The sequence below is a fragment of the Mobula hypostoma genome, chromosome 9 (assembly GCF_963921235.1).
Source record: "Mobula hypostoma chromosome 9, sMobHyp1.1, whole genome shotgun sequence".
Lineage (NCBI taxonomy): Eukaryota > Metazoa > Chordata > Chondrichthyes > Myliobatiformes > Myliobatidae > Mobula > Mobula hypostoma.
In genome coordinates, this window is record NC_086105.1 from 35134507 (window position 1) to 35159280 (window position 24774).

Below are 24774 nucleotides of genomic sequence, written 5' to 3' on the forward strand. Positions count from 1 at the left end.
CTGCTGTTGAGGATTCTTAGAGACAACATTTACTAGTATGTGGAGAAGCATAGTCTATTAGGGATCGTTAACATGACTTTGTGAGGCACAGGCCATGCCTCAGGAGCCTGACTGAATTCTCTGAGAAAGTGACAAAACAAATTGCTGAGGGTAAAGTAGTGAATGTGGTGTATATGGACTTTTAGAAACATAGAAAAACCTACAGCACAATACAGGCCCTTCAGCCCACAAAGCTATGCTGAACACGTCCTTACCTTAGAAATTACCTAGGGCTACCCATAGTCCTCTATTTTTCTAAGCTCCATGTAGCTATATAGGAATCTTTTAAAAGACCCTATCATATCTGCCTCCACCACTGTCGTTGGCAGCCCATTCCATGCACTCACCACATAAAAAATCTAGCCCTAACATCTCCTCTGTACCTACTTCCAAGCACCTTAAAACTGTGCCTTCTCGTGCTAGCCATTTCAGCCCAGGGAAAAAGTCTCTGACTACCCACATGATCAATACCTTGTACACCTCTATCAAGTCACCTCTCATCCTCCGGTGCTCCAAGGAGAAAAGGTCGAGTTCACTCAACCTATTCTCATAAGGCATGTTCCCCAATCCAGGCAACATCCCTGTAAATCTCCTCTGCACCCTTTCTATGGTTTCTACATCCTTCCTGTAGTGAGGCGACTAGAACTGAGCACAGTACTCCAAGTGGGGTCTGACTAGGGTCCTACATAGCTGCAACATTACCTCTCCGCTCTTAAACTCAATCGCACAATTGATGAAGGCCAATGTTCTGTATACCTTCTTAACCACAGAGTCAACTTACGCAGCACCTTTGAGTGTCCTATGGACTCAGACCCCGAGATCCCTCCACACTGCCAAGAGTCTTAACATTAATACTATATTCTTTCATCATATTTGACCTACCAAAATGAACCACCTCACACTTATCTGGGTTGAACTCCATCTGCCACTTCTTAGCCCAGTTTTGCATCCTATCAATGTCCCACTGTAACCTCTCACAGCCCTCCACACTATCCACAACACCCCCAACCTTTGTGTCATCAGCAAATTTACTAACACAACCTTCCACTTCTTCATCCAGGTCATTTATAAAAATGACAAAAAGTAGGGGACCCAGAAGAGATCCCTGAGGCACACCACTGGTCACCAACCTCCATGCAGAATATGACCTGTCTACTACCACCCTTTGCCTTCTGTGGGCAAGCCAGTTCTGGATCCACAAAGCAATGTCCCTTTGGATCCCATGCCTCCTTACTTTCTCAATAAGCCTTGCATGGAGTACCTTATCAAATGCTTTGCTGAAATCCATATACACTACATCTACTTCTCTACCTTCAACAATGTGTTTAGTCACATCATCAAAAAATTCAATCAGGCATTTTTAGAAAGGCATTTAACAAGGCTCCCCACGGTAGTCACATTCAGAAACTGAGGTGGTACTGGATCCAGGGGAATTTGGCTGTGTGAATTCAGAATTGGCTTTTAAGGAAGAAGGTAGTAGTAGGTGGAACTTATTCCGACTGAAGGCTGGTGATCAGTGGTGCTCCACAGGGATCTGTTCTGGGTCCCTTGCTCTTTGGGTTTTTTTTTATAAATGACTTGGATGAGGAAGTGAAAGGGTGGGTTAGAGTGTTTAAAGATGATACAAAGGTCAGTGGTGAATAGTGTGGAAGGTTCTCAATAGGTTACAAAGGGATATTGATAGGATGCAAAGCTGGGCTGAGAAGAGGCAGATGAAGTTCAATTCAGAAAAGTGTGAAGTGATACTCTTTGCAAGGTCAAATTTGAAGGCAGAATATAGGATTAATGGCCAGATTCTTAGCAGTGTAGAGGAACCTTGGGGTCCATGTCCATACATCCGTCAAAGTTGCTACACAAGTTGATAAGGTTGTTAAGAAGGCATATGGTGTGTTATCCTTCACTAGTCAGGGAATTGAGTTCATGAGCCAGGAGTTAATGCTGCAGCTCCATAAAACTCTGGTTCGACCACACTTGGATATTGTGTTCAGTTCTGGTCCCCTCAATATAGAAAGGAGATGGAAACTTTCGAGAGGGTGCAGAGGAGATTTACCAGGATGCTGCCTGGATTGGAGATAATGTCTTTTGAGGATAGGTTGAGTGGGCTAGGGCTTTTCACTTTGGAGAGAGGTGACTTGATGGAGGTGAACAAGATGATAAAAGGTATAGTTCAAGTGGACAGCCAGACGCTTCTTCCACTCAGGATGGAAATGGCTATTATGGCATAATTTAAAAGGTGATTAGAGCAAAGTATATGGGGGATATCAGAGGAATTTTTTTAATATACATAATTGGTGGTACGTCTGCAGAATGTGCTGCCAGGGTTACTGGTAAGAGGCAGGTACATTAGGGACATTTAAGAGACTCATAGATAGGATGAAAGAAAAATGGAGGGCGATGTGGAGAGAAGGATTCAACTGATTTTAAAGTAGGTTAAAAAGGTCAACACAACAATATGAGCTGAAGGACCTGTACTGTGCTGTGCTGTACTGTTCTATTTTCTATGTAACACAGAATAATGGGCCTGGGTTTAGTGTACTATGCTTTAAGCACCTTTTCCAATGTTAAAAACATGCTGTAAATCTGAGTCAAATCTGCAAATTAATCAAACTCTAATGCAGATACAAACAAAACAGAAAGTACTGAAAATATTCCTCAACCTGAAATGCTTTTGGACCCAATAACTTGTCCAAAGACAGGACAGTTATTTTCATAGAAACCATTTGCTTTTGGTCCATTGCAGGCTAAACCTGTTGCAAATCAAAAAATATTTTTGCTGCTATGCAACTGCAGATTTTCAAACATATGATCCAACAGCTCAAAAGACCAGTTACAAACTTAGCCAAGCTGCTCTGATGACAAAAAAAAATTCTGCAACATATACTCAGTGGACCTAATATGAACGTTTCTGAACAACTTATTTTGCAAACGACAATGCTTTAAAACCCAAAAAGCTGTTGAACATATCTGATATAGCTCGATTACATATGCTTAAATGCAATTCACAATCAGAATCAGGTTTAATACTACCAGCTTATGTTGTGAAATTCTTATTTTATTGCTCCAAATTTGTCAACATGATTACACTGCCTCTAACAAAATTAGCAATTTAAACTACACCTCCAAGTTTGAAAAGTTGCTTATTAATATCTTGGCACTCACCTGCACTGATGTAAAAGCAGGCACGTTTTGTACAGTCTCTGGGCTCAGCGCTCGTCTTAACTGGGCATCCAACGTGTCCAAAGGTTGTTGTGACTGAAGAACAGCAAGTTTTAAATCATCTATAAATAGTGCTTAACCTCCCAAAACACAAGCAGATTCATAATATTATTTCAGATTTAGTTTCACTGCAGCTACAAATAAAAACTTCCTGAAAAGTTTCAACAAGTCATTTTGCAGAGCAAATAAATAAGCCTCTCAAATAATGCAGTTCAAAGAATTAAAATACAAACTGTTACCAATATTACTTCTTTCTTAAAATATATGATTGAAACTCAAGCTAATAGGGTTGTAAACTACTGAAATGTCAGAAGTTGAGGCAGTAGGAGTGCTAAAGCAAAACTCAAGAGTAGCTAACACACTGGATCACACACCTCCCAAAAGATAGTCAAAAGATAGTTTGAAAGCATCAAAAATGTTTCTCAACTACTAGCTCATCTGCTCTCTTGGGCACAATTATGTTGTAGACATAGAGAAATTAAACACACCTACAAGAACACACAATTTCCAAAACCTATTTATATTATTCAAATTTCTGAACTTCAATATATACCACTAATCCAGATATATCAGACCATGCTTTTAACTGTCAATTTTTACTTTAGGAATTAGTCCCAGGAAAAAGAACTAGGAAGTGAGAGACCAGAAGTTTGGCTGACAACCTATTTTTAAAAAGGCAAAAACATTCTATAATAAAAATTGCAGAATCTAAATCAGTGTTTCCAGAGCAAAAATTAATCCATTTCCAATTTCTTGCAAAACACTATGTTGAGGGCTTCCAGGAAATGGGACCACACTAACTGAAGGATCGCCAAGCTGAGATTACAGATGACAAAAGCGCACCAAAAGACTGGAATCAAATTCAGTGGTGCTGGAAAATTTGTGAACCCTGTAGAATATTCTGTACTTCTACACAAAAATATGACCTAAAATGTGATCAGATCTTCATGCAAGTCCTAAGACTAGATAAACAGAACCCAATTAAATAAATGAAACAAAAAAACATTATACTAGTTCATTTAATTGAGAAAAATGATCCAATATTACATGTATTTCTTGGAAAAAGTATGTGAACCTCTGGGGCAATGCCTTCTAGAAAAGCTATATGGTGTCATGTGTTCCAAATCAATAAAATGAGATTAAAGGTGTGGGAGGTAGAGGTGCCCTGCCCTATAAAAAGACACATAAAGTCAGGTTACTGACAGAGTCTGTTCTTCTCAAGAAAGATCTGTTTACGTGCACCACGCCTCGATCAAAAACAACTTTCAGAGAACCTTAGAAGAATTGTAGTGCTGCATTAAGCTGGGAAAGGCTACAAAAACATTTCTAAAGACCTGAGCGTTCATCAGTTCACAGCAAGAAAAATTGTCCACAAATGGAGGACATTCAGTACTGTGGCTACTCTCACTAGGAGTGGGCATCCTGCAAATATCACACCAACAGCACATGTGCAATGCTGAAGGAGGTGAAAAAGAACCCAAGGGCAATATCAAAAGACCTGTAAAAATATCCAGAACTTGCTGAATTATCTGTTCATCTGTCCAATATAAGAAAACACTAAACAAGAATGGTGTTCATGGAAGGACACTACAAAGGAAACAACTGCTCTCCAAAAAAATATATTGCTGCATGTCGCAAGTTTGCAAAAGACCACCTGGATGTTCTACAACACTTCTGGGACAATGTTCTGTGGACAGATGAGATAAAAGTTAAACCTTTTGGCAGAAATGTACATTGCTATGTTTGGAGGGAAAAGGGCACTGCACACCAACAACAAAACCTCACCCCAACTGTGAAGCATGATGCAAAGAGCATCATGGTTTGGGACTGCTTTGCTGCCTCAGTGCCTGAACAGACTGCTTACAATCATTGAGGGAACAATGAATTCAAAATTGTATCAAGACATTTTATAGGAGAATGTCAGGATCACAGTCCTCACCTGAAGCTTAATAGAAGTTGGATAATGCAACAAGACAATGATCCAAAAGACCAGAGTAAATCAACAAAAGAATGGTTTAAAAAGAATATACATGTTTTGGAATGGCCGAGTTCAAGTCCTGAGCTTAATCCTATAGAAATGTTGTGGAAGGACCTGAAGCAAGCAGTTCATGCAAGGAAACCCACCAACATCCCAGAGTTGAAGCAGTTTTGTAAGGAGGAATGGCCTAAAATTCCACCAAGCCGATTGTGCAGGACTGATCAACAGTTACCAGAGGAGTTTGTTGAAGTTATTGCTGTAAAAAAGGGGTCACACCAGTTACTGAAAGCAAAGGTTCACATACTTTTTCCAACAAATTTATGTAATATTGAATCTGTTTTCTCAATAAATAAATTAACAAGTATAATATTTTTGGTGTTATCTATTTAATTGGGTTCTCTTTATCTAGTTTTAGGATTTACATGAAGACGTGATCACATTAATGCAGAAATAGAGAAAATTCTACAGGGTTCACAAACATTTTAACACCACCATCTTCCACAATTACTTGGATCCAAAGGGGTAGAGGAAGGGTACAAAGAAAATTTACTAGAGACAACAGGAATCAAATGAATTCAACATACGAAGGATGAACAGTCAGAATTTAATACATTTTGGCATAAGGAGCCAATTGCATTGGGATAGAAACAGGCAGAACTTATGCTAATGATCCTGTATACAAGTACTAAATCAGCCTTCAATAACAATTAACTATACTCAAACATGATCACATAATGATCCTACAAATAAACTGATTCAGTATTCTAAAACCACTGGCTGTCACATGCATGTTAAAAGGCATTTTGTGAACAGAAATGTTCAAAGTACATTCACTTGCATATGGACTGATGGCATATGTTCATCCATATTTGGTAAACATGAATATAGACAAAAGGAAGCAATTTATCCAAACTGTGTTTTGCATTGACAGGTTTAGCTTGCACTGCATACAATAATTAATAACTTACAGTTAAAAGATTAATAAGCAAGACAAAAACATGCATCAGATCATTTTCAATCAAGAGATGAATCACATGCAAATGGCATGGCATACAGAGTAATAAATTCACAAAGAGCACTTGGGTAATATTATTGCACCTGGGTTAGTGAAGGTCCTGGAAAAGGTGGCAACTGCTCAGTGGGTGGAGTGAGAGCCTGTTTTAATTGTTGGTCAAGAGCTTCCGTACTTAACTGTTGCACCTACAAGTAATGAATGGGGAGAGGAGTTGCATCAACTAAGGCCATGTGTGAATGACTTACCAAATATTGGTCTTAAAAGATACTCCCAATATTTCACAAAAAGCAGTACACTCCAAGTTAAAAAAAGGAAGTCAGCGTTTCAAAATACAACATGACATTTAAATAAAGTACAAAACATTCGAAGTATATCCTAGGATACAGCTTTGATGGTTATGATTGTAATTATTCTACTAGATCACAAACATCATTAACTTGAAAATAAAAGCACTTTATATGATAATTCCACAGGTACACAACTTCAAGAATTCTATTAAATTAGTTTTAAATGTTGCATTTCCTTGCAGGCAGTTTAAAGGAACGAACGGCAGACACCTGAAAATAGGAACCAAGGCTGCCACCTTTTACAGAATGCTGCACAACAAACTATTTATGTGGTGAAATATTTAATAACGTGAATTATTAGATGAAGAGGTGGAAAGATTTAGTACAATTCAGACTGGCACTGCAATCTCAATAAAGACTTTTAGTGCTTACATAAATTAACTTAAAAATGTTGATCTATTTGAAAACTGCAGTTACTATTCATGCAGATTCCTGGTTTCACATTCTTACATAAACATTAAATATGTACGTAGTTTTATATGTTCTGGGTTTACTTACGGGTAATCTGCCAAGTGGTGGTTTGGATGGAGGCGTGCCTGGTCGCCCACTGGGCATAGAAGGAACAACTGCTGGATAACTGGAAGGAGTCAAAGGTTGCTGGATAGTTAATGGAAGTCCTGTAGGGCCAAGAGGTAGACTGGAAGGAGGCATGATAGAACCTGTGGTAGCAACTGGGTAGGACGGGACAGTAACTGTCGAAGTCCCCGGGATACCAGTTACTTTACCTGCAGCAAGTAAACTATCAATTGTAGCAGACTCTGCGTTCAATCCCATTTCTAAAGGCGCTGAAATGTGAGGACACCCTCCAGTGCTATGTTCACTGAACAACGATCGAAGTTTTTCATCCAAAGTCTTGATATCATCAATGCCAGTGCCTTTGGTATTTAAATCTATGTCAACTTCAGAATAATGAATATGGGGCTGATTTGGAAGAAAAGCTGTTTGAGGTTGATTATGAATCAGTGTTTGTTGTACAGAAGGAACACTGCAAACAGGTTGTGCAGATACTGTGCCAGGTACAGAGATCTGGGTTGCCAGAGGCACAGAAACACCCACGGGATGAGGTAGAGTAACATTTTGTGCACTAATGGTTTGCACCACAATGGACTGGCTCACAGGAGTCTGGGTGTCACAAGTGGGTGGTAAGGATGGCGGTGATGCAGAGACTGCCAGAGTCATGCCACTACCTTCTATCTGCTGATCTTCAGCTTGGGTTGTACTGCACAAAATCTCTGTCTGGCTCTGTAATGTACTCAGAGGAGCTGACGATTCTGCCAGACTGACCACAGCACCACCACTAAGTTGTTGAGAAGCTTGCACTATCACAGTCTGGGTGAAAGATGGAGAAACTGAAGCTGAAGGCCCACCACTGATTGCAGCTCCTCCAATCAAATGTTGAACAAGATGCGATGACAGTGGTGGAGACACTGAACTTGGAGCAGAAACACTTGCAGCAGAGCCTCCAATTATTTGCAGACTTATCTGGGATGATTGTGGTGGAGATATACAAGTTGGAATGCTTACATTGGCAGAAATGCCACCAACTGACTGCTGAGCTGGCTGCGAGGCTGGAGGCAGCAAAGTAGTGTTAGAGACAATTACACCAGCAATGGTTTCATTAGTTAACTGCTCATCTGATTGTGACTGAATACTTTGCACGTTGGCTTGAGGTGCAGAACTAGCAGCTACGACAGTAGCAGGTCCTGAGGATGTCACCACTGTTTGTGTATTAATTCCTTGGCTGACACTAGCCATTTCTGGAGCTACCATAGAAAATGGTGGAATGGTTTGGCTGAAGATAGGTGGGGCAGTACTAGGGCCCTCTTGAAAAGGTTTGTGCTTTAAATCTGAAAAGGCTTGTTGCAAACTCACTGACGAAGCCGAGTGTGACAGGTTTAGATTGTGACTATGGGAAACAGCTGTAAAACAAAAAAAAATCAGTTAGCATAGGATGTCATCTGATTCCTTCTAAGCACAGCTATTTTTCCAAAATGATTTAGTGCTTTCCTGGTGCATATGACCAATAAACTCTTCTCCGGCTTCCAGCTGGGTACAGGTATCAATTTTAATCGACGTTTCATTGACAAACTCTGCCATCTTCTTCAGGGATTATGCCTCGGCATGTCTAGCCTGGTGGTATATATAACCTTGTTACCCATCCCATCCGATTGGTTAGTCCTCATCCAATCAGGTTTCCATTGTCCCACCTTGTTTACAATTAAATTCTAGTTCTTACTTAGAGTGTGACCTTTGTCTTTGTTAAAATTTGCTTTCTCTAGTTTTATTTCAATGGCTTCCTTCACCAGGTGGTCCCAAAAGCCATTGTTTTGTGCCATCAAAGTCAATCCTATGGCAATTGTGAATGCAATGTTCTGCTACTACTGATCTCTCTGGTTAACCCAAATGGAAACACCTCCTGTGCTTCTTGATGCAGGTTTTCACTGTGCGTCCCACCTGGCCGAAATGCGCTGCTCCGCATTCACAGGGAATCCTGTAAATGCCAACCATCCTGAGTCCCAGGTCATCTTTGACCTGCATAAACTAATTTGAGCTTCCTTACAGGATTATGAGTGGTATTAATCCTGTATTTCTTCAGGATCCTGGCAATCCTTCCATAGGGAAGACAGAAAGTAACGACAGGTTCCTCCTCATTGTTAGGTTTCCTGTTTTTTTCCGTTGGTATTTTTAAGGGCCTGATTTTAGCCATTTTGTAAGAAAATTTTGCGTAATCAGCTTATTTCCTTGTGGAGACCTCCAGGTCCAAAATAGTTTTCGCATGGTTAATCAAAGTAGAAGGTTACCGGCTCCCGAAGACACACAAGGAGGATTTTCCCGAGGCCTATAGTCAGTGCGATAGATTCTCTGACTTACTACCTCACTAAGCATTTACAACCATCCTGTCTCCCTTTGTTGGGACGGACGACAGCATATATATACCACCAGACTAGACATGCCCAAGCATCATCCCTGATGAAGATGGCAGAGTAGGTCATCAAAACGTCAGTTAAAATTGATACTTATGCCCGGTTGGAAGCCCAAGTTTATTCAACACTATTTAAATGTTTCTATAATTTAAAGAACTACAGCTCTAAACATGTTGATTTCTCTGCCTATGGAAATGTTTCCTAAACGATTGACTGGGATGGGATATCTTGTGGTGTTCTTTACAAGCTAAAACCCCTAAATGCAACACACAATGTGCTGGAGGAACATAGTAGGTTGGGCAGTATCAATGGAGGGAAATAGACAGTTGATATTCTTTCCGATGACACTGGACCAGTTCAGATGAAAGGTCTTGATCTGAAACTTCAATCAGAGTATTTGGAAGCCACAAGAATTTTGGAACTAGGAAGCAGAGAAAACTAATACTTGAAGCACAGAAATTGTAATATCATGTAATCAGGTACAATTAATATTGAAAAGGGAAATATTGCACTTTCAGATAACCCATCAGGATCATCACCAGGCAAATAACATGTGTCTATAAATAATTTCATGTCTTTTAAAGGTCATTTCCACCAATCCTGGCAGCATTTTCTCCATTTTTACTCTTTTGAAATCCTTCAACATTCTAAAAGCAATCAAATCTTGATTTATTGCTCTAGTTACAACATAGTACCTCCAGTTCACATTATTCAAGTTTCTCATCCCTAGTACCATGCTACCTAGTTAATTCTGCAGTTTTGATATTCATCTAAAAGGGAGTTAGATTGAATTATACACAATACTCTAATTAAAAAATGTGCAGTTTTTTTCCTTTAAGCTTCTTAGTTTTATAATCAATTTTCTCTATCACTAAAACAAAGAATCCTGCAAGTTCCACGTTCATGTCATCTCGAAAACTACTGCTTAGGTTAAATTATCACAATATTCTTACCAAAAGGTTTACTTTCCACTTCCACCTGTCAATTTCCATCAGGCCATTTCACTAACCTGTTCATATCCCCCTGATATATATTTGAAATTTATGATCCTCTGCCATATTACTTACTGCACGAGAATCTCATATTACCAGCAAACAATGAAATATTCCTTTCAAGGCAAATAATAATTCTGCAAAGAACAATGCTGTGCATGTATTTCCTTACACCCAGGGAAAAAAAACAAAGAGGAAGGTGGGGAAGAAAGACCGACACATTCAGCACAGTTCTCTATCCAAAACCCAACGTTAGACCCACAATACCATTGTTCTGTACATGCCCTTGTTGTGAACAAGTCAATGTACATCAATTGCAACCTGCTCAAATGAAATCAAGTTAATTTAGAAACTTGCTCTTACAGATCTACATCAGCATTCTCTTATTAGCCCAGTTAATTTGGTTCCATATTTTTCATTAATGACTCCTTGGAGATAATATTGTAATCATAAAAAAGTCTGGCTGAAGGATACAGTCATGGTGCAGCAGTTAAATTCCAAGCTAATAATCCTAAAACCAGAGTAAAATGACAATATGACAGCCGTGCAATGTATATGCAGTTAATATTCTTAAATTTATATTTTTAAAAAATCAATCATTCTTTGTAATAATGACCACAAAAATGGTCAACTGGTTTGCCTCAGGTTCACTAACATTTTTCAGGGAGAAAAACTGCCACCCTTCACTGATATTACTCCAGATCCACTCATGTGAGTTGACTCAAGTGCCCTCTGAAATTGCCTGGAAAAATCAGATCTACCATTACAATGAAAAGAGAAAATTAAAACTTGACAGATCACTTTACACTAACTTATCCACAGAATTCAACTCTGCAAAGTTATTCCTAGTGCAATCAACTTTGCTAAGTACTCCTTGCAAACAGCTGGAGTGTCTCATAAATCAAGCAACAAATTGATGTGGTAATTGATACTCACTGAATCATACCTGGCAATGTACTAGATTCCTGCATCACAATCCCCAAGTACATCCTGTGTCACCAACAGGATACATCCACTGCCAGTGATCCATGAATTCTCATGACATTTGTCCTCTTCTGAACATGCTTTCAACACAACCCTGTGTACCATCCAGTTCTCTTTCAGTTTCCTTCCTATCACAGGCAATCTTTATGTTCTCCCTGCTGCCCCACTGCTATTTAAAACACTGAATTTCTAACTTCTCCCAATTCTGATGAAAGGTCTTTGACCCAAAATGTTAACTTTCTATCGCCAACAAACTTTTCTTTTTTTTTCCATTTATCCATACTTTTTTAGCTTCCTTTAGTTTTTCCTTCTGCCAACCAGAAAGTCTGTAGTTCATAACATACAGAATAAGAAAAGTAGAGTATTTTAACATTTCCCCACTCCTACGAAATCAATTTAGTTTACATCCTATATATTTCTAGTTTAACTCTGGGATTAAAATAGGATTAGTCTAAATAGCTGGATAAATATTGATGCAGACTTCAAAGGCTGAAGGGTCTCTTTCCATGCTGTTTTTTTCCATGACTCTACAGAAAACCAGTTTTTTTTCCTCCTCATTTGTCCTTTTGCAACATTACATTCCACAACTGTATTAATGTTCATTCTCTGGATTTAATCATGCTTCCAATTGTTCCACCAGTTCAGAGTTTCCATTATAAAGATCTCAGTTCCAATATTTTATTTATGGTCACAATTTTTTTTGAGTTCTGTAAGCAATCCACCTAACTTCTACACCAAGGTCTACCTCAAATCAGATTTTGTTTTTTTCTTGGCCCTTAAGATTTCAACTACTGCTTTACCTAGAAACAGCTCACCCCTCTTACACTATTTTATTCATGCTGAAAACCTTCCAAGGTATTTGTAAATGAATATACAATACCAGCATCTACAGTCTTGTGTTGCTATGTAAAAATAAACATTTTTCCCCCCCTGTATCAGGCTTCTCATCAACATTTCCTTGGGCAAAGTCTCAACTTTCACCCAAGATTTCCAAATATACCAGTTGAATCCTTTGTCTTTACAAGACTTGCAGGGTGCTAATATTAATACATCTATCATTTATCATTTATTAAATTTAACTATATACTAAGCAAATAAAAAGCATAATATTTATGCATATTTCAGAATGTAATTGCAAGGTTTTCCAACTTGACCATCTCTCAATTTAGCTGCCTTTCTGCTGAAATGTAGTTGATTGGTTTTAATTAAAAGGGAATTTTAGAATAAGAAGTCATAGATTTGGAATAAAATTGGCACATTAAAAGAACTAGTGTGCTCATCTTTCATAATGGATTTTCTAACTTCAATTCTACATTAAGTGTGAATTGAACTGCTGCAGCAGCTTATGAATTACGAATTATCTCATACCCAGCAAAAAAACAAAAATTGTATTCCTACCCTTTATCCAATGACAATACCTGTTGAATTTTCTTTAACTGAAGTGACACCCATACATAATGTTGGTTCTCGTAATCTGCTCTCAGGAACTGGGCTGACAATAAATCGCCTTCCAGCTGAATGGACCACCTGCATTGCAGAGCCTGCTTGTGTACCTAAATGACAATATATCAACACATCAATGTAATTTTAGTGCAATTCCATCACCAATATCCTTCCAAGGTTACATCTATTCTAGGAAGTCCATGGAGATGGCACCACTGAAACAAGTAACATCACTCACCTAACTGAAGTGGTACAGATATTAGAGCTTCTTGTTGCCTGTACATTCCCTCCACAGTCTGCAAAAAAAATGTATTGTGTGTTAATACTGAGCATCTCTGGTCCATTTACCAAAAGCAGAATTTCCCAGTGGCCAACTATAATTCTTATCTCCATTCCAGTTCTGACATGTCAGTCCATAGCCTCCCCTTCTGCCACAACAAACCCACTCTCAAGGTGGAGGAGTAACACCACATATTTCCTCTTGGTAGCCTCCAACCTGATAGAAGAGCATCGATTTCTCCTTTTGATAATTATTTTTAATGTTTCTTTTTTTCCTTTTCTCCTCTCCTTTTCCTCTACTCCCCACTCTTATAGTTGCAAGGAAGGGATTGTGAACCCTTTGTAATTACATGGTCTTCTGCATTAATTACTCATGACATGTGGTCTGCTCTTCCTCTAAGTCACAATAATAGACAAACACAATCTGCCTAAAGTAATAACACAAAAGCAAGTGTACTTTTCTTGTCTTTATTGAAAATACTGTTTAATCATTCACAGTCCAGGCTGGAAAAAGTATGTGAACCCTTGTATTTAATAACTGGCAGAACCTCCCTGAGCTTCAATAACCTCCAAACATTTCCTGTAGCTGCTGATCAGACTTGCACAATGGTGAGGAGGAATTTTAGAACATTTCACCATAAAAAACTGTTTCAGTTCATCATTATTTCTGGGATACCTTGTATGAACAGCCATCCTCAATTCAACTGGATTAAGGTCTGGACTCTGATTTGGCCATTCCAAAACACAAATTTTCTTTTTGATCCATTCTGTTGTTGATTTATTCTTGTGTTTCAGATTGCTGTCCTGTTGCATCATCCAACTTCTATTAAGCTTCAAGTGACGGACCACTACCCAGACATTCTCCTGCAAAATATCTTGATACAATTTTGAATTCATTGATCCCTCAACTATTGCAAGCTGTCTAGGCCCTGAGGCAGCAAAGCAGCCCCAAATCATGATGCTCTGCCAACCATGCTTCACTATTGGGATGAGGTTTTGGTGTTGGTATGTAGTGCCCTTTTCCCTCCAAACATAGCAATGTGCATTTCTGCCAAAGGGTTCAACTTCTGTCTCATCTGTTCACAGAACATTGTCCCAGAAATGTTATAGACCATCCAGGTGGTCTTCTGCAAACTTGAGACATGCAGCAATTTTTTTTTTTGGAGAGCACTGGTTTCCTCCATGGTGTTCTTCCAAGAACGCCATTCTTGTTCAGCGTTTGTCTTATAGTGGACCGATGAACAGAGGTTTAACAAGTTCTGGATATTTCTGCAGGTCTTTTGCTGTTACTCTCGGATTCTCTTTCACCTCCTTCAGCATAGCACCTTGTGCTCTTGGTGTGATCTTTGCAGGACGTCCACTCCAAGGAAGAGTATCCACAGTACTGAATTTCCTCTATTTGTGGACAATTTCTCTTACTGTGGACCAATGAACATTTAGGTCTTTAGAAATGCTTTTGTAGCCTTTTCCAGCTTCATCCATCTCTACAATTCTTCTTCCAAGGTCCTCTGAAAGTTGCTCTGATTGAGGCACGGTGCACACAAGATCTTTCTTGAGAAGAACAGGCTCTGTCAGTAACTTGACTTTATGTGTCTTTTTTATAGGTCAGGGCACCTCTACAACTCACACCTCCAATCTCATCTCATAAATTGGAACAGCTGACGCCAAATAGCTTTTGTAGAAGGTGTTACCCCAGAGGTTCACATACTTGTTTTGAACTTAAGGAGACTGTGATTGTTTAAATGGTGTACTCAATACTTTTGAGAAGTACAATTGTCCGTGTGTAATTACCTTAGGCGTATTGTGTTTGTCTATTATTGTGACTTAGATGAAAATCAGACTACATTTATGAGTAATTAATGCAGAAAACCAGGTAATTTCACAAACTTTTTCTTCCTTCTGCACCTCTTTTCCTCACTCATCACTTCGCCCAGTACCCCTCCTTCTTTTATCCCCCCCATGGTCCACATCAAATTCTTCCCTCTCAAGCCCTTTACCTTTCCCACCTACCAGACTTCACCAATCACCTTCTAGCTTGTTCTTCTTCCCCTCCTACCATCTTTTTATTCTAGCGTCTACCCCTTTCCCAGACCTGAAGAGTCTTGGCCCAAAACGTTGACTATTTATTCATTTTCATAGATGCTGCCTGACCTACTCAGTTCCTTCAGCATTTTGAATGTGTTAATGCATTTATTTAACACATTACTACTTTAATATCCTGTGAGAACCAGATGCCAAATCTCATTAGCCTCTGCCCATCTGCTCACTTTACTGAAAATGGATAGATGGCAACTGCAGAACTCGTAAATCAGTAAACTGTAGACTGAGCAGATTAAAAACCCACAAGCTTGAGATTATTTACAAGATAGTACGAGGAGCAAGAATTAAGCATGTTAAAATTGCAAGCCAGTATAGTGGATAGGAAAGCAAAGGGCTGAATATTAATAATTGAAATGCATACAATATTGATTGGTTGGGTATGAAAAAAAACACACTTCCTATACGACCTCAGAATTTAATACATCCATTCCCTTTCTTAAAAGGACAATTAAATCTGATTCTGCTGCTCATTACAAATCATTCACTGTTTAAAGAATCACATCACTTCTCAGATTAATCCAATGTTTATTGACTCTGTGTCCACAGTTGAGTTTACACTAGTAATATTCAGTTTTCGTTCTTGCTTGAAAGAACAAGTCTATTTTCACTAATCATTTATTTAATTCCGGTAAGATTTTAATAAATCTCCTCTGTCCTCACTAGTTTTCATTATGTGCTGCCAAGAAATACTGATTCTTGGTTAATTGTGCACAAGTCTGGCAGCCAATTACTGAACACAGATGTGCAGTTTAGCATAGAATCTGCATTCCTCTTCAGTATCTTGCACGAAAATTGCATTTCTAAACCTGAGTCCCCATGCAAATTAACACAGGTGTGATGTACTTTATTGATAGACAAACTCTAAATGCGCCACAGTTAAGTTAAATCTTGGCTATTTTAGTCCAAGTATCCTTTTCCATCATGTCTTATTTACTGCCGTGAATTTCTCTGGCCTCAAGCATAGAGTCTCAATCATTCAGATTCTAATTGGTATTCTAATTGTACTTTAAAATATATCAACAAAAACCTTGAATGTAAACACAAGAAAATCTTACACTTATCCAGTTCAAAAAGATCTTGAAATTAGATACAAAATAGCAAATTTTCATTATTCGCTATTGGTAGTGATTTCTGGTCTGGAGCTAATCAAAATCTGATGTATGACTTTTAAAAGGTTAAGAAAAATTAAAGAGGTAGAGAGCAAGATAACAGAATGCTGTGATATACTGTTAGAGGGATGTTAACAATTTGTGCATTACGTGCCGGTCTAAATGCTTCTTAAACACTACCATCTACTAGACTGACACAATCATGAAGTCAGCATGCCAACAGCTCTATTTCATTAGCTTTAGGAGATTTGGTATATCACTAAAGACTCCTGCAAATTTCTATATCTGTACAGTGGAAAGCAATCTACAAACCCATGAACACAAGCTTATTATTTATTTTTGGCATTTTTTATTTTATTATTTATAGTAAGTTTGCCTTTGCACTATACTACTGCTGTAAAGTAATAAATTTCATGTCACTTAAGACAGGTAATAAAGATGATTCTGATTCTCAGCTTTTATACACATTGTCCCGGTAGATAAAGAAAAATATGCTGCATGCCTTCTTTACTACTGTAAATACATATGTCACCACTTTGAGGGAGCTATGAATTTTTAACCCAAGATCTCTCTATTCATCAATGAGGCTAAGGGTTCTGCAGTTTACTGTACACTCTCCTCTTGGATTTGACCTCCCAAAGTGTAACATGTAACACTTGTCCTGATTAAACTCCATCTGCCATTTCTCTGCCCATATTTCTAGCTAGTCTACATGCAGCTGACTCCTTTGACAATCTTCCTAATTTTCCACAACTCCACCAATTACATGCATTATCAGCAAGCTTACTAATCACCCCAGCTATATTTTAGTTCAAGTTACTTATACATGATCACAGAGAATCCAACATCAATTCTTGCAGAACAATGCAGGTCAAATCCTTCTGCGAAGCATAACCTCCTGTGCACAAAGACATGCTGCCCATCTCCACAAAGATTTTCCACATGCGTGTAGATAATATTCCTAAGAATCTTCTCCAATAATTTTCCTATCACAGTTACAAGGCTCGTTGCCATATAATTCTAGAATTCCAATTTGTCTTTTTCTAAAATCCAAGTATAATGTGTACAGACAGACCAGCATAGATGCTTTAAAGTTGAATGGTTTCAAATAAAAAGAGAAGTATTCAATAGCATACCTGTGCTTGACTAAAGCAAACATCAACCTGGGTTTTTACAGTCTCCAATCCTTGATCACCTTCTGGTTCCCCACTTGGATCTTCACTCAGCATTTCATCAGCCTTTTCAATAATTTCCCGTACTTGGTCAATAAATGATTCCCTCTCAGTCTCCAGGATAAATTCATTATGAACCTATATCAGGAAAGACAACAGATGACTTTCTAATGACGATCTAATATGATCAAGTCTGATTCAACTGTATTCTTGGAACACGTCTGCAATTGGTGTTAGTGTAGGAAATACAGTAAAAGCAAGTCACTTTCATACATTTGCCAAGTAAATCAACACTTTCAATGCAAATCATTATACAAGACTGTGCTAAGTCCAATTTGAAGAAACTATAGTGAAGATGGATCCATAAAATCTTAGCAGTAAAAAGCAACACATTCCCACTGCATCAAAGTTTGCTGGAAAATTTGTCCAAGCTCTTCCCTTTCTTTTCCTCTATCCCTTGCTTTCAACTACCACCCACACAACTCTGCATCTATTAAACCTTTGACGGTCCTGATGAATTTCCTTTCACCACTGTTCAAAGTATACTCCACACAAGATGTTAAAAACAAGAGCCATGGCCGAGCCTTTCACTGTTTTGCTAATCATCGTACAGCTGTTCTGGCTAGTACCATCCTTTCTCCTGCTGGGAAACAATTTCTTACAATTTCTACAAAGCTGCCTGTCCAGGTAGACCCATTGTTTTAGCTTGCTCCTGCCCCACCAAACTCATTTCTGCATACCTCAACACTGTTTTATCCCCCTTGTTCAATCCCTTCCCACTTTATGTTCGTGACACTTCTCATGCTCTGAATTTTTTCAATGATTTTAAGTTCCCTGGCCCCTACCGCTTTATTTTCACTATGGATGTCCAGTCCCTATATACCTCCATCCCCCACCAGGAAGGTCCCAAAGCTCTCCACTTCTTTTTGGATTCCAGACCTAACCAGTTCCCCTCTACCACCACTCTCCTCTGTCTAGCGGAATTAGTCCTTACCCTTAATAATTTCTCCTTTGGCTCCTCCCAATTCCTCCAGACTAAAGGTGTAGGCATGGGCACCCATATGGGTCCCAGCTATGCCTGCCTTTTTGTTGGCTTTGTGGAACAATCCATGTTCCAAGCCTATACTGGTAGCCGTCCCCCACTTTTCCTTAGCTACATCGACGACTGCATTGGCGCTGCTTCCTGCACGCATGCTGAGCTCATTGACTTCATTAACTTTGCTTCCAACTTTCACCCTGCCCTCAAATTTACCTGGTCCATTTCCGACACCTCCCTCCCCTTTCTTGATCTTTCTGTCTCTATCTCTGGAGACAGCTTATCTACTGATGTCTACTATAAGCCTACGGACTCTCACAGCTACCTGGACTATTCCTCTTCCCACCCTATCTCTTGCAAAAATGCCATCCCCTTCTCGCAATTCCTCCATCTCCGCAGCATCTGCTCTCAGGATGAGGCTTTTCATTCTGAATCAGACTCAGAATCCTTTATTATTGCCAAGTATGTGGACACATACAGGGAATTTGATGCCTGTTTCCCTGAGCTTTCGCTGTACAGAATCAAAAAGCAAACAATAGTGCAAATAATCGTGAACTATATACAATGAGGTGTACCTGTGTATGTACGGGTGGACTTGGTTTATAATAGACTAAAATTCAAGTGCTCATAAGACTGATGGCATACGGAAAGAAACTGTTCTTGTACCTATTTGTCCTGGCATACAGTGACTTAAAGCGCCTACCAGAAGGAAGGAGTTGGAACAGGTGATGTCCAGGGTGTGATGGGTCTACAATGATGCTGCTTGCTCGCTTCCTGACTCTAGATGCATACAAGTCCTGGATCGAGGGCAGCTTCACACCAATAATCCTTTCCACAGCCCTGACGGTTCTTTGGAGTCTATTCTTGTCTTGATTGGTAGCTGATCCAAACCAGACAGTGATGGACGAACAGAGAACAGACTGGATTATTCCCGAATAGAATTGAATCAGCAGCTCCTGAGGCAGGTTGTACTTCCTGAGTTGACGTATGAAATACAACCTCTGCTGAGCCTTCCAGGACGAAGGTGATGTCTTCCTTTTTTAAAGCAAGGGGCTTCCCTTCCTCCACCATCAACTCTGCTCTCAAATGCATCTCTCCCATTTCACACACATCTGCTCTCACCCCATCCTCCCGCCACCCCACTAAGGATAGTGCCCCTTGTCCTCACCTACCACCCCACCAGCCTCCAGGTCCAACATATAATTCTCTGTAACTACTACCACCTCCAACGGGATCCCACCACCAAGCACTTCTTTCCCTCCCCCCCCTTTCTGCTTTCCGCAGGGATCGCTCCCTACGCGACTCCCTTGTCCATTCGTCCCCACCATCCCTTCCCACCGATCTCCCTCCCGGCACTTATCCTTGTAAGTGAAACAAGTGAAACATGCCCTTACACTTCCTCCCTTACCACCATTCAGGGCCCCTGACAGTCCTTCCAGGTGAGGCATCACTTCACCTGTGAGTCGACTGGGGTGATATACTGCGTCCAGTGCTCCCGATGTGGCCTTCTATATATTGGTGAGACCCAACGCAGACTGGGAGACCATTTCACTGAACACCTATGCTCTGTCCACCAGAGAAAGCAGGATCTCCCAGTGGCCACACATTTTAATTCCATGTCCCATTCCCATTTTGATATGTCCATCCATGGCCTCCTCTACTGTCAAAATGAAGCCACACTCAGGTTGGAGGAACAACACCTTGTATTCCGTCTGGGTAGCCTCCAACCTGATGGCATGAACATTGACTTCTCTAACTTCTGTTAATGCCCCTCCTCCCCTTCTTACCCCATCCCTTATTTTTTTTCCCCTTTCTTTCTCTTTTTTTCTCCCCCTCACTATATCTTCCTCTGGTGCTTCCCTCCCCCTTTCTTTCCCCCTAGGCCTCCCATCCCATGATCCTCTCCCTTCTCCAGCTTGTATCCCTTTTGCCAACCAACTTTCCAGCTCTTAGCTCCATCCCTCCCCCTCCTGTCTTCTCCTATCATTTCGGATCTCCCCCTCCCACTTTCAAATCTCTTCTTTCAGTTAGTCCTGATGAAGAGTCTCGACCCGAAACGTCGACTGTACCTCTTCCTATAGATGCTGCCTGGCCTGCTGCATTCCACCAGCATTTTGTGTGTGTTTCTTACAATTTCCAAGTAGCTTATAAATTTTAATACTTCGACTGAACATTCTCAACATTCTCTCCTTTCAGAACAATTCTAACTTCTCCCATCTCTTCACTGAAGTCCCTGAAACCATATCACAAATACTGGCAATCTCTAAGCTACTTTGTTTCCTTTTCTAAAAGCATACAGTACTATGCAAATACCTTAGGCATATGTAAAAAAAAATCGTGCAAAGATGCTTTCAAAAACAATGAACAGTTTCTAAGTATCAAAAAAATTACCATAAAGAACAGTAAAAACACCAAGAAACTAAACCAAATCAATATATGGTGTGACCTCCCTTTGCCTTCAAAACTGCACCAATTCCCTTATACTGTCATGCAATTTTATAAGATAATAGGCCAGTAGATTGTTCAAAGCCATCTTGAAGAACTTGCCACAGTTCTTCTGAAAACTTCAGCTATCTTGCCTGTCTCTCCAGGTAGTCCCAGACAGCCTCGATGATGTTGAGATCACATCTCTATGTGAGGCCATACCATCTGACAGCATATAAAACCTAAGGCTTGCACACACTATTGCACATGAGCAGATTCCTCCACAAGTCAGAAATACACAAAAGCTACCAATATCTTATCAGTCTATGTACAATTGTTAAACATCTTTCATTTCAGACCATAAGACATAGGAACAGAATTAGGTCATTAGGCCCATCAAGTTTACACTGCCATTTCATCGTGGCTAATGCATTTCCCTCTCAATCCCGTTTTCCTGTCTTCTCCCCAGAACCTTTTATGCCCTATCAACCTCCACCTTAAATAAACCCAATGACCTGGCCTCCACATCCACCTGTGACAACGAATCCTACAGATTCACCACCCTTGGCAAAAGAAATTCCTCCACATCACCATTCTAACTGTACTTTCATCTATTCTGATGTTGTGCCCTCTGGTCCTGGACTCCCCCACCACAGGACTTCCTCTGAACCCTCTCCAATGTCAGCACATTTTTTCTTAAATAAGGAGCCCAAAAAGGTTCACAATTCTCCACTGAGGCCTCACTAGTGCATTATAAAGCCTCAGCATTCTATCCTTGCTTTTATATTCCAGTCCTCTCATACTGAATACAATATAAATGTGCCTTCCTCACCGTCAACTCAACCTGCAAATTAACCTTCAGTGAATCCTGCACAAGGACTCAAGTCCTATTTCACATCAGATTTTGGAATTTTCTCCCCGTTTAGAAAACAGTCTATGCTTTTATTCCTTCCAGCAAAGTGCATGACCATACACTGCATTCTATTTTTCACTTCTTTGCCCAATCTTGTAATCTGTTTAAGTTCTTCTGCAGCCCCCCTGCTTCCTCAACACTATCTACCCCTCCACCTTCTTAAATTTGGCCACAAAGCCATCAATTCCATCATCCAAATCATTAACATATAACATAAAAAGAAGTGGTCCAATACCGACCCTGCAGAATACCACTAGCCACTGGCAGCCAATCAGAAAAGGCTCCCTTTCATTCCCACCCTTTGCCTCCTGCCAATCAGGCAATGCGCTAAACATGCTAATAGCTTTCCTGTAATACCTTTTACCTTGTTAAGCAGCCTCATGTGCTGCACCAGGGTCAAAGGCCTTCTGAAAATCCAAGTACACCACATTCACCAATTTTCCTTTGTCTATCCTGTTTGTTATTTCCTCAAAGAATTCCAATAGGTTCTTCAGGAAAGATTTATCCTTAAGGAATTCATGCTGACTTTGGCCTATTTTACCATGGCAAACAAGTACCCTGAAACCACATCCTTAACAATAGAGTCCAAATATTCCCAACTAATGAGGTCAGGTTAACTGGCCTATAATTTTGCTTTCTTCTGCCTCCCTCCCTTCTTTAAGAGTGGAGTGACATTTGCAATTTTCCAGTCCTCCAGAACCATGACAGAATCTATTGACTCTTGAGAGATCATAACTGATGCCTCCACGATCTCTTTACCTACCTCATTCAGAACCCTGGGATGTAGTCCATCTGATCCAGGTGACACTTCAGTTTGCCAAGCACCTTCTCCCGAGTAATAGCAGCTGCATGCACTTCTGCCCCAGCATACTGCTAATATCTTCCACAGTGAAGACTGATGCAAAATACTTATTCAGCTCTTCTGCCATTTCCTTGTAACCTACTACTACCTTTCTAGGGTCATTTTATTGCAGTCCCATATCTACTTTTTATATATAAACACACACACACACACACACATATAAACAAACCTTTGCCGTACTCTGAAATTACTGGCTAGCTTACCTTCATATTTCATCCTTTCACCCATTATGGCTTTTATTTTATTTATCCTCCGTTGTTTTTTTAAGTTTCCCAATCCTCTAAGTTCCCAGTAATATTTGCTCTATTAAACTCATTCGTAAGGCCAGTAATGTTGTGGGGATGGAACTGGACTCTCTGACGGTGGTGTCTGAAAAGAGGATGCTGTCCAAGTTGCATGCCATCTTGGACAACGTCTCCCATCCACTACATAATGTACTCGTTGGGCACAGGAGTACATTCAGCCAGAGACTCATTCCACCGAGATACAGCCCTGAGTGTCATAGGAAGTCATTCCTGCCCGTGGCCATCAAACTTTACAACTCCTCCCTTGGAGGGTCAGACACCCTGAGCCAATAGGCTGGTCCTGGACTTATTTCCTGGCATAATCTATATATTACTATTTAATTATTTATGGTTTTATTACTATTTAATTATTTATGGTGCAACTGTAACGAAAACCAATTTCCATCGGGATCAATAAAGTATGACTATGACTATGAATATACTCATTCTTTTGCTTCTATGTTGGTTTTTATGGTTCTGACTTCTCGCCTTCAGTATATTACAGTCGGCCCTCCGTATCCGCGGGGGTTTAGATCCGGGACCTCCCGCGGGTGCTCAAATCCCGTATATAAAATGGTGTAGTATTTGCATATAACCTACGCATATCCTCCCATATACTTTAAATCATCTCTAGATTACTTATAATACCTAATACAATGGAAATGCTGTGTAAATAGTTGTTACACTATATTGTTTAGGGAATAAAGACACCTTGGAGGAGGCTCAATAATACTAGTGTCAGGATCTGTGCTCAAACGAGGTCTGGAGAGAGAACTTCCGGGTTTTTTTTCAATCCCGATCTGCGGCTGGTTGAATCCGCAGATACGGAACCCAAGGATACAGAGGGCCGACTGTATTTCCATGGAATGTACCTATCCTGCACTTTCCAAACTGTTCCCAGAAACTCCAGCCATTGTTGCTCTGTCATCATCCCAACTAGTGTTTCCTTCCAATCAATTTTGGCCCGCTCTTCTCTCATGCCTCTGTAATTCCCTTTACTCCACCGTAATATTTGTACATATGACTTTAGCTTCTCCCTCTCAAATTGCAGGGTGTATTCTATCATTTTATAATAATTTCCTCCTAAGGGTTCTTTTAACTTAAGCTCGCTAATGAAATCTGGTTCATTAAACCAGCGGTCCCCAGCCACCAGGCCATGGACCGGTATCGGGCTGCAAAGCGTGTACTACCAGTCCGCAGGGAAACAACCAGTCAGCTGCACCTTTCCTCATTCCCTGTCACGCACTGTTAAACTTGAACATAGGGTTGCCAACTGTCCCACATTTGCCGGGACATCCTGTATATTGGGCTAAATTGGTTTGTCCCAGACGGGACCGCCCTTGTCCTGTATTTCCCCCGCTAAGGTAGAGCGTTCCTATGAAACCTTTCGTGCTGAAATGGTGTAAAGCAAAGAAGCAATTACCATTAATTTATATGGGACAAATTTTTGAGCGTTCCCAGACTCAAAATATAACCTACCAAATCATACCAAATAGCACATAAAACCTAAAATAACAGTAAAATATAGTAAAAGCAGGAATGATATGATAAATACACAGCCTATATAAAGTAGAAATAATGTATGTCGGGAAGATTAAGCCAAAACTGATTTGTGGAGAAAAGAATCGGTATGTACGCGCATGCGCAGAGGTGCCTG

The 24774-nt window shown here is 40.0% G+C and overlaps 1 protein-coding gene across 6 annotated transcripts in view; it reads right to left on the reverse strand.

Moving 5' to 3' along the window:
* Positions 1 to 24774, reverse strand: part of wnk1b (WNK lysine deficient protein kinase 1b) — a 163568-nt gene that overhangs the window by 39812 nt on the left and 98982 nt on the right. For all 6 annotated transcript variants that reach the window (XM_063058052.1, XM_063058053.1, XM_063058057.1 and 3 more), the window contains 6 exons: positions 17563 to 17736; positions 13177 to 13234; positions 12914 to 13048; positions 7094 to 8514; positions 6332 to 6433; positions 3199 to 3291 (listed from right to left, as the gene is read on the reverse strand). In XM_063058052.1, coding sequence (XP_062914122.1) covers positions 3199 to 3291; positions 6332 to 6433; positions 7094 to 8514; positions 12914 to 13048; positions 13177 to 13234; positions 17563 to 17736 — 1983 coding nt within the window. The remainder of the gene's footprint in view (positions 1 to 3198; positions 3292 to 6331; positions 6434 to 7093; positions 8515 to 12913; positions 13049 to 13176; positions 13235 to 17562; positions 17737 to 24774) is intronic.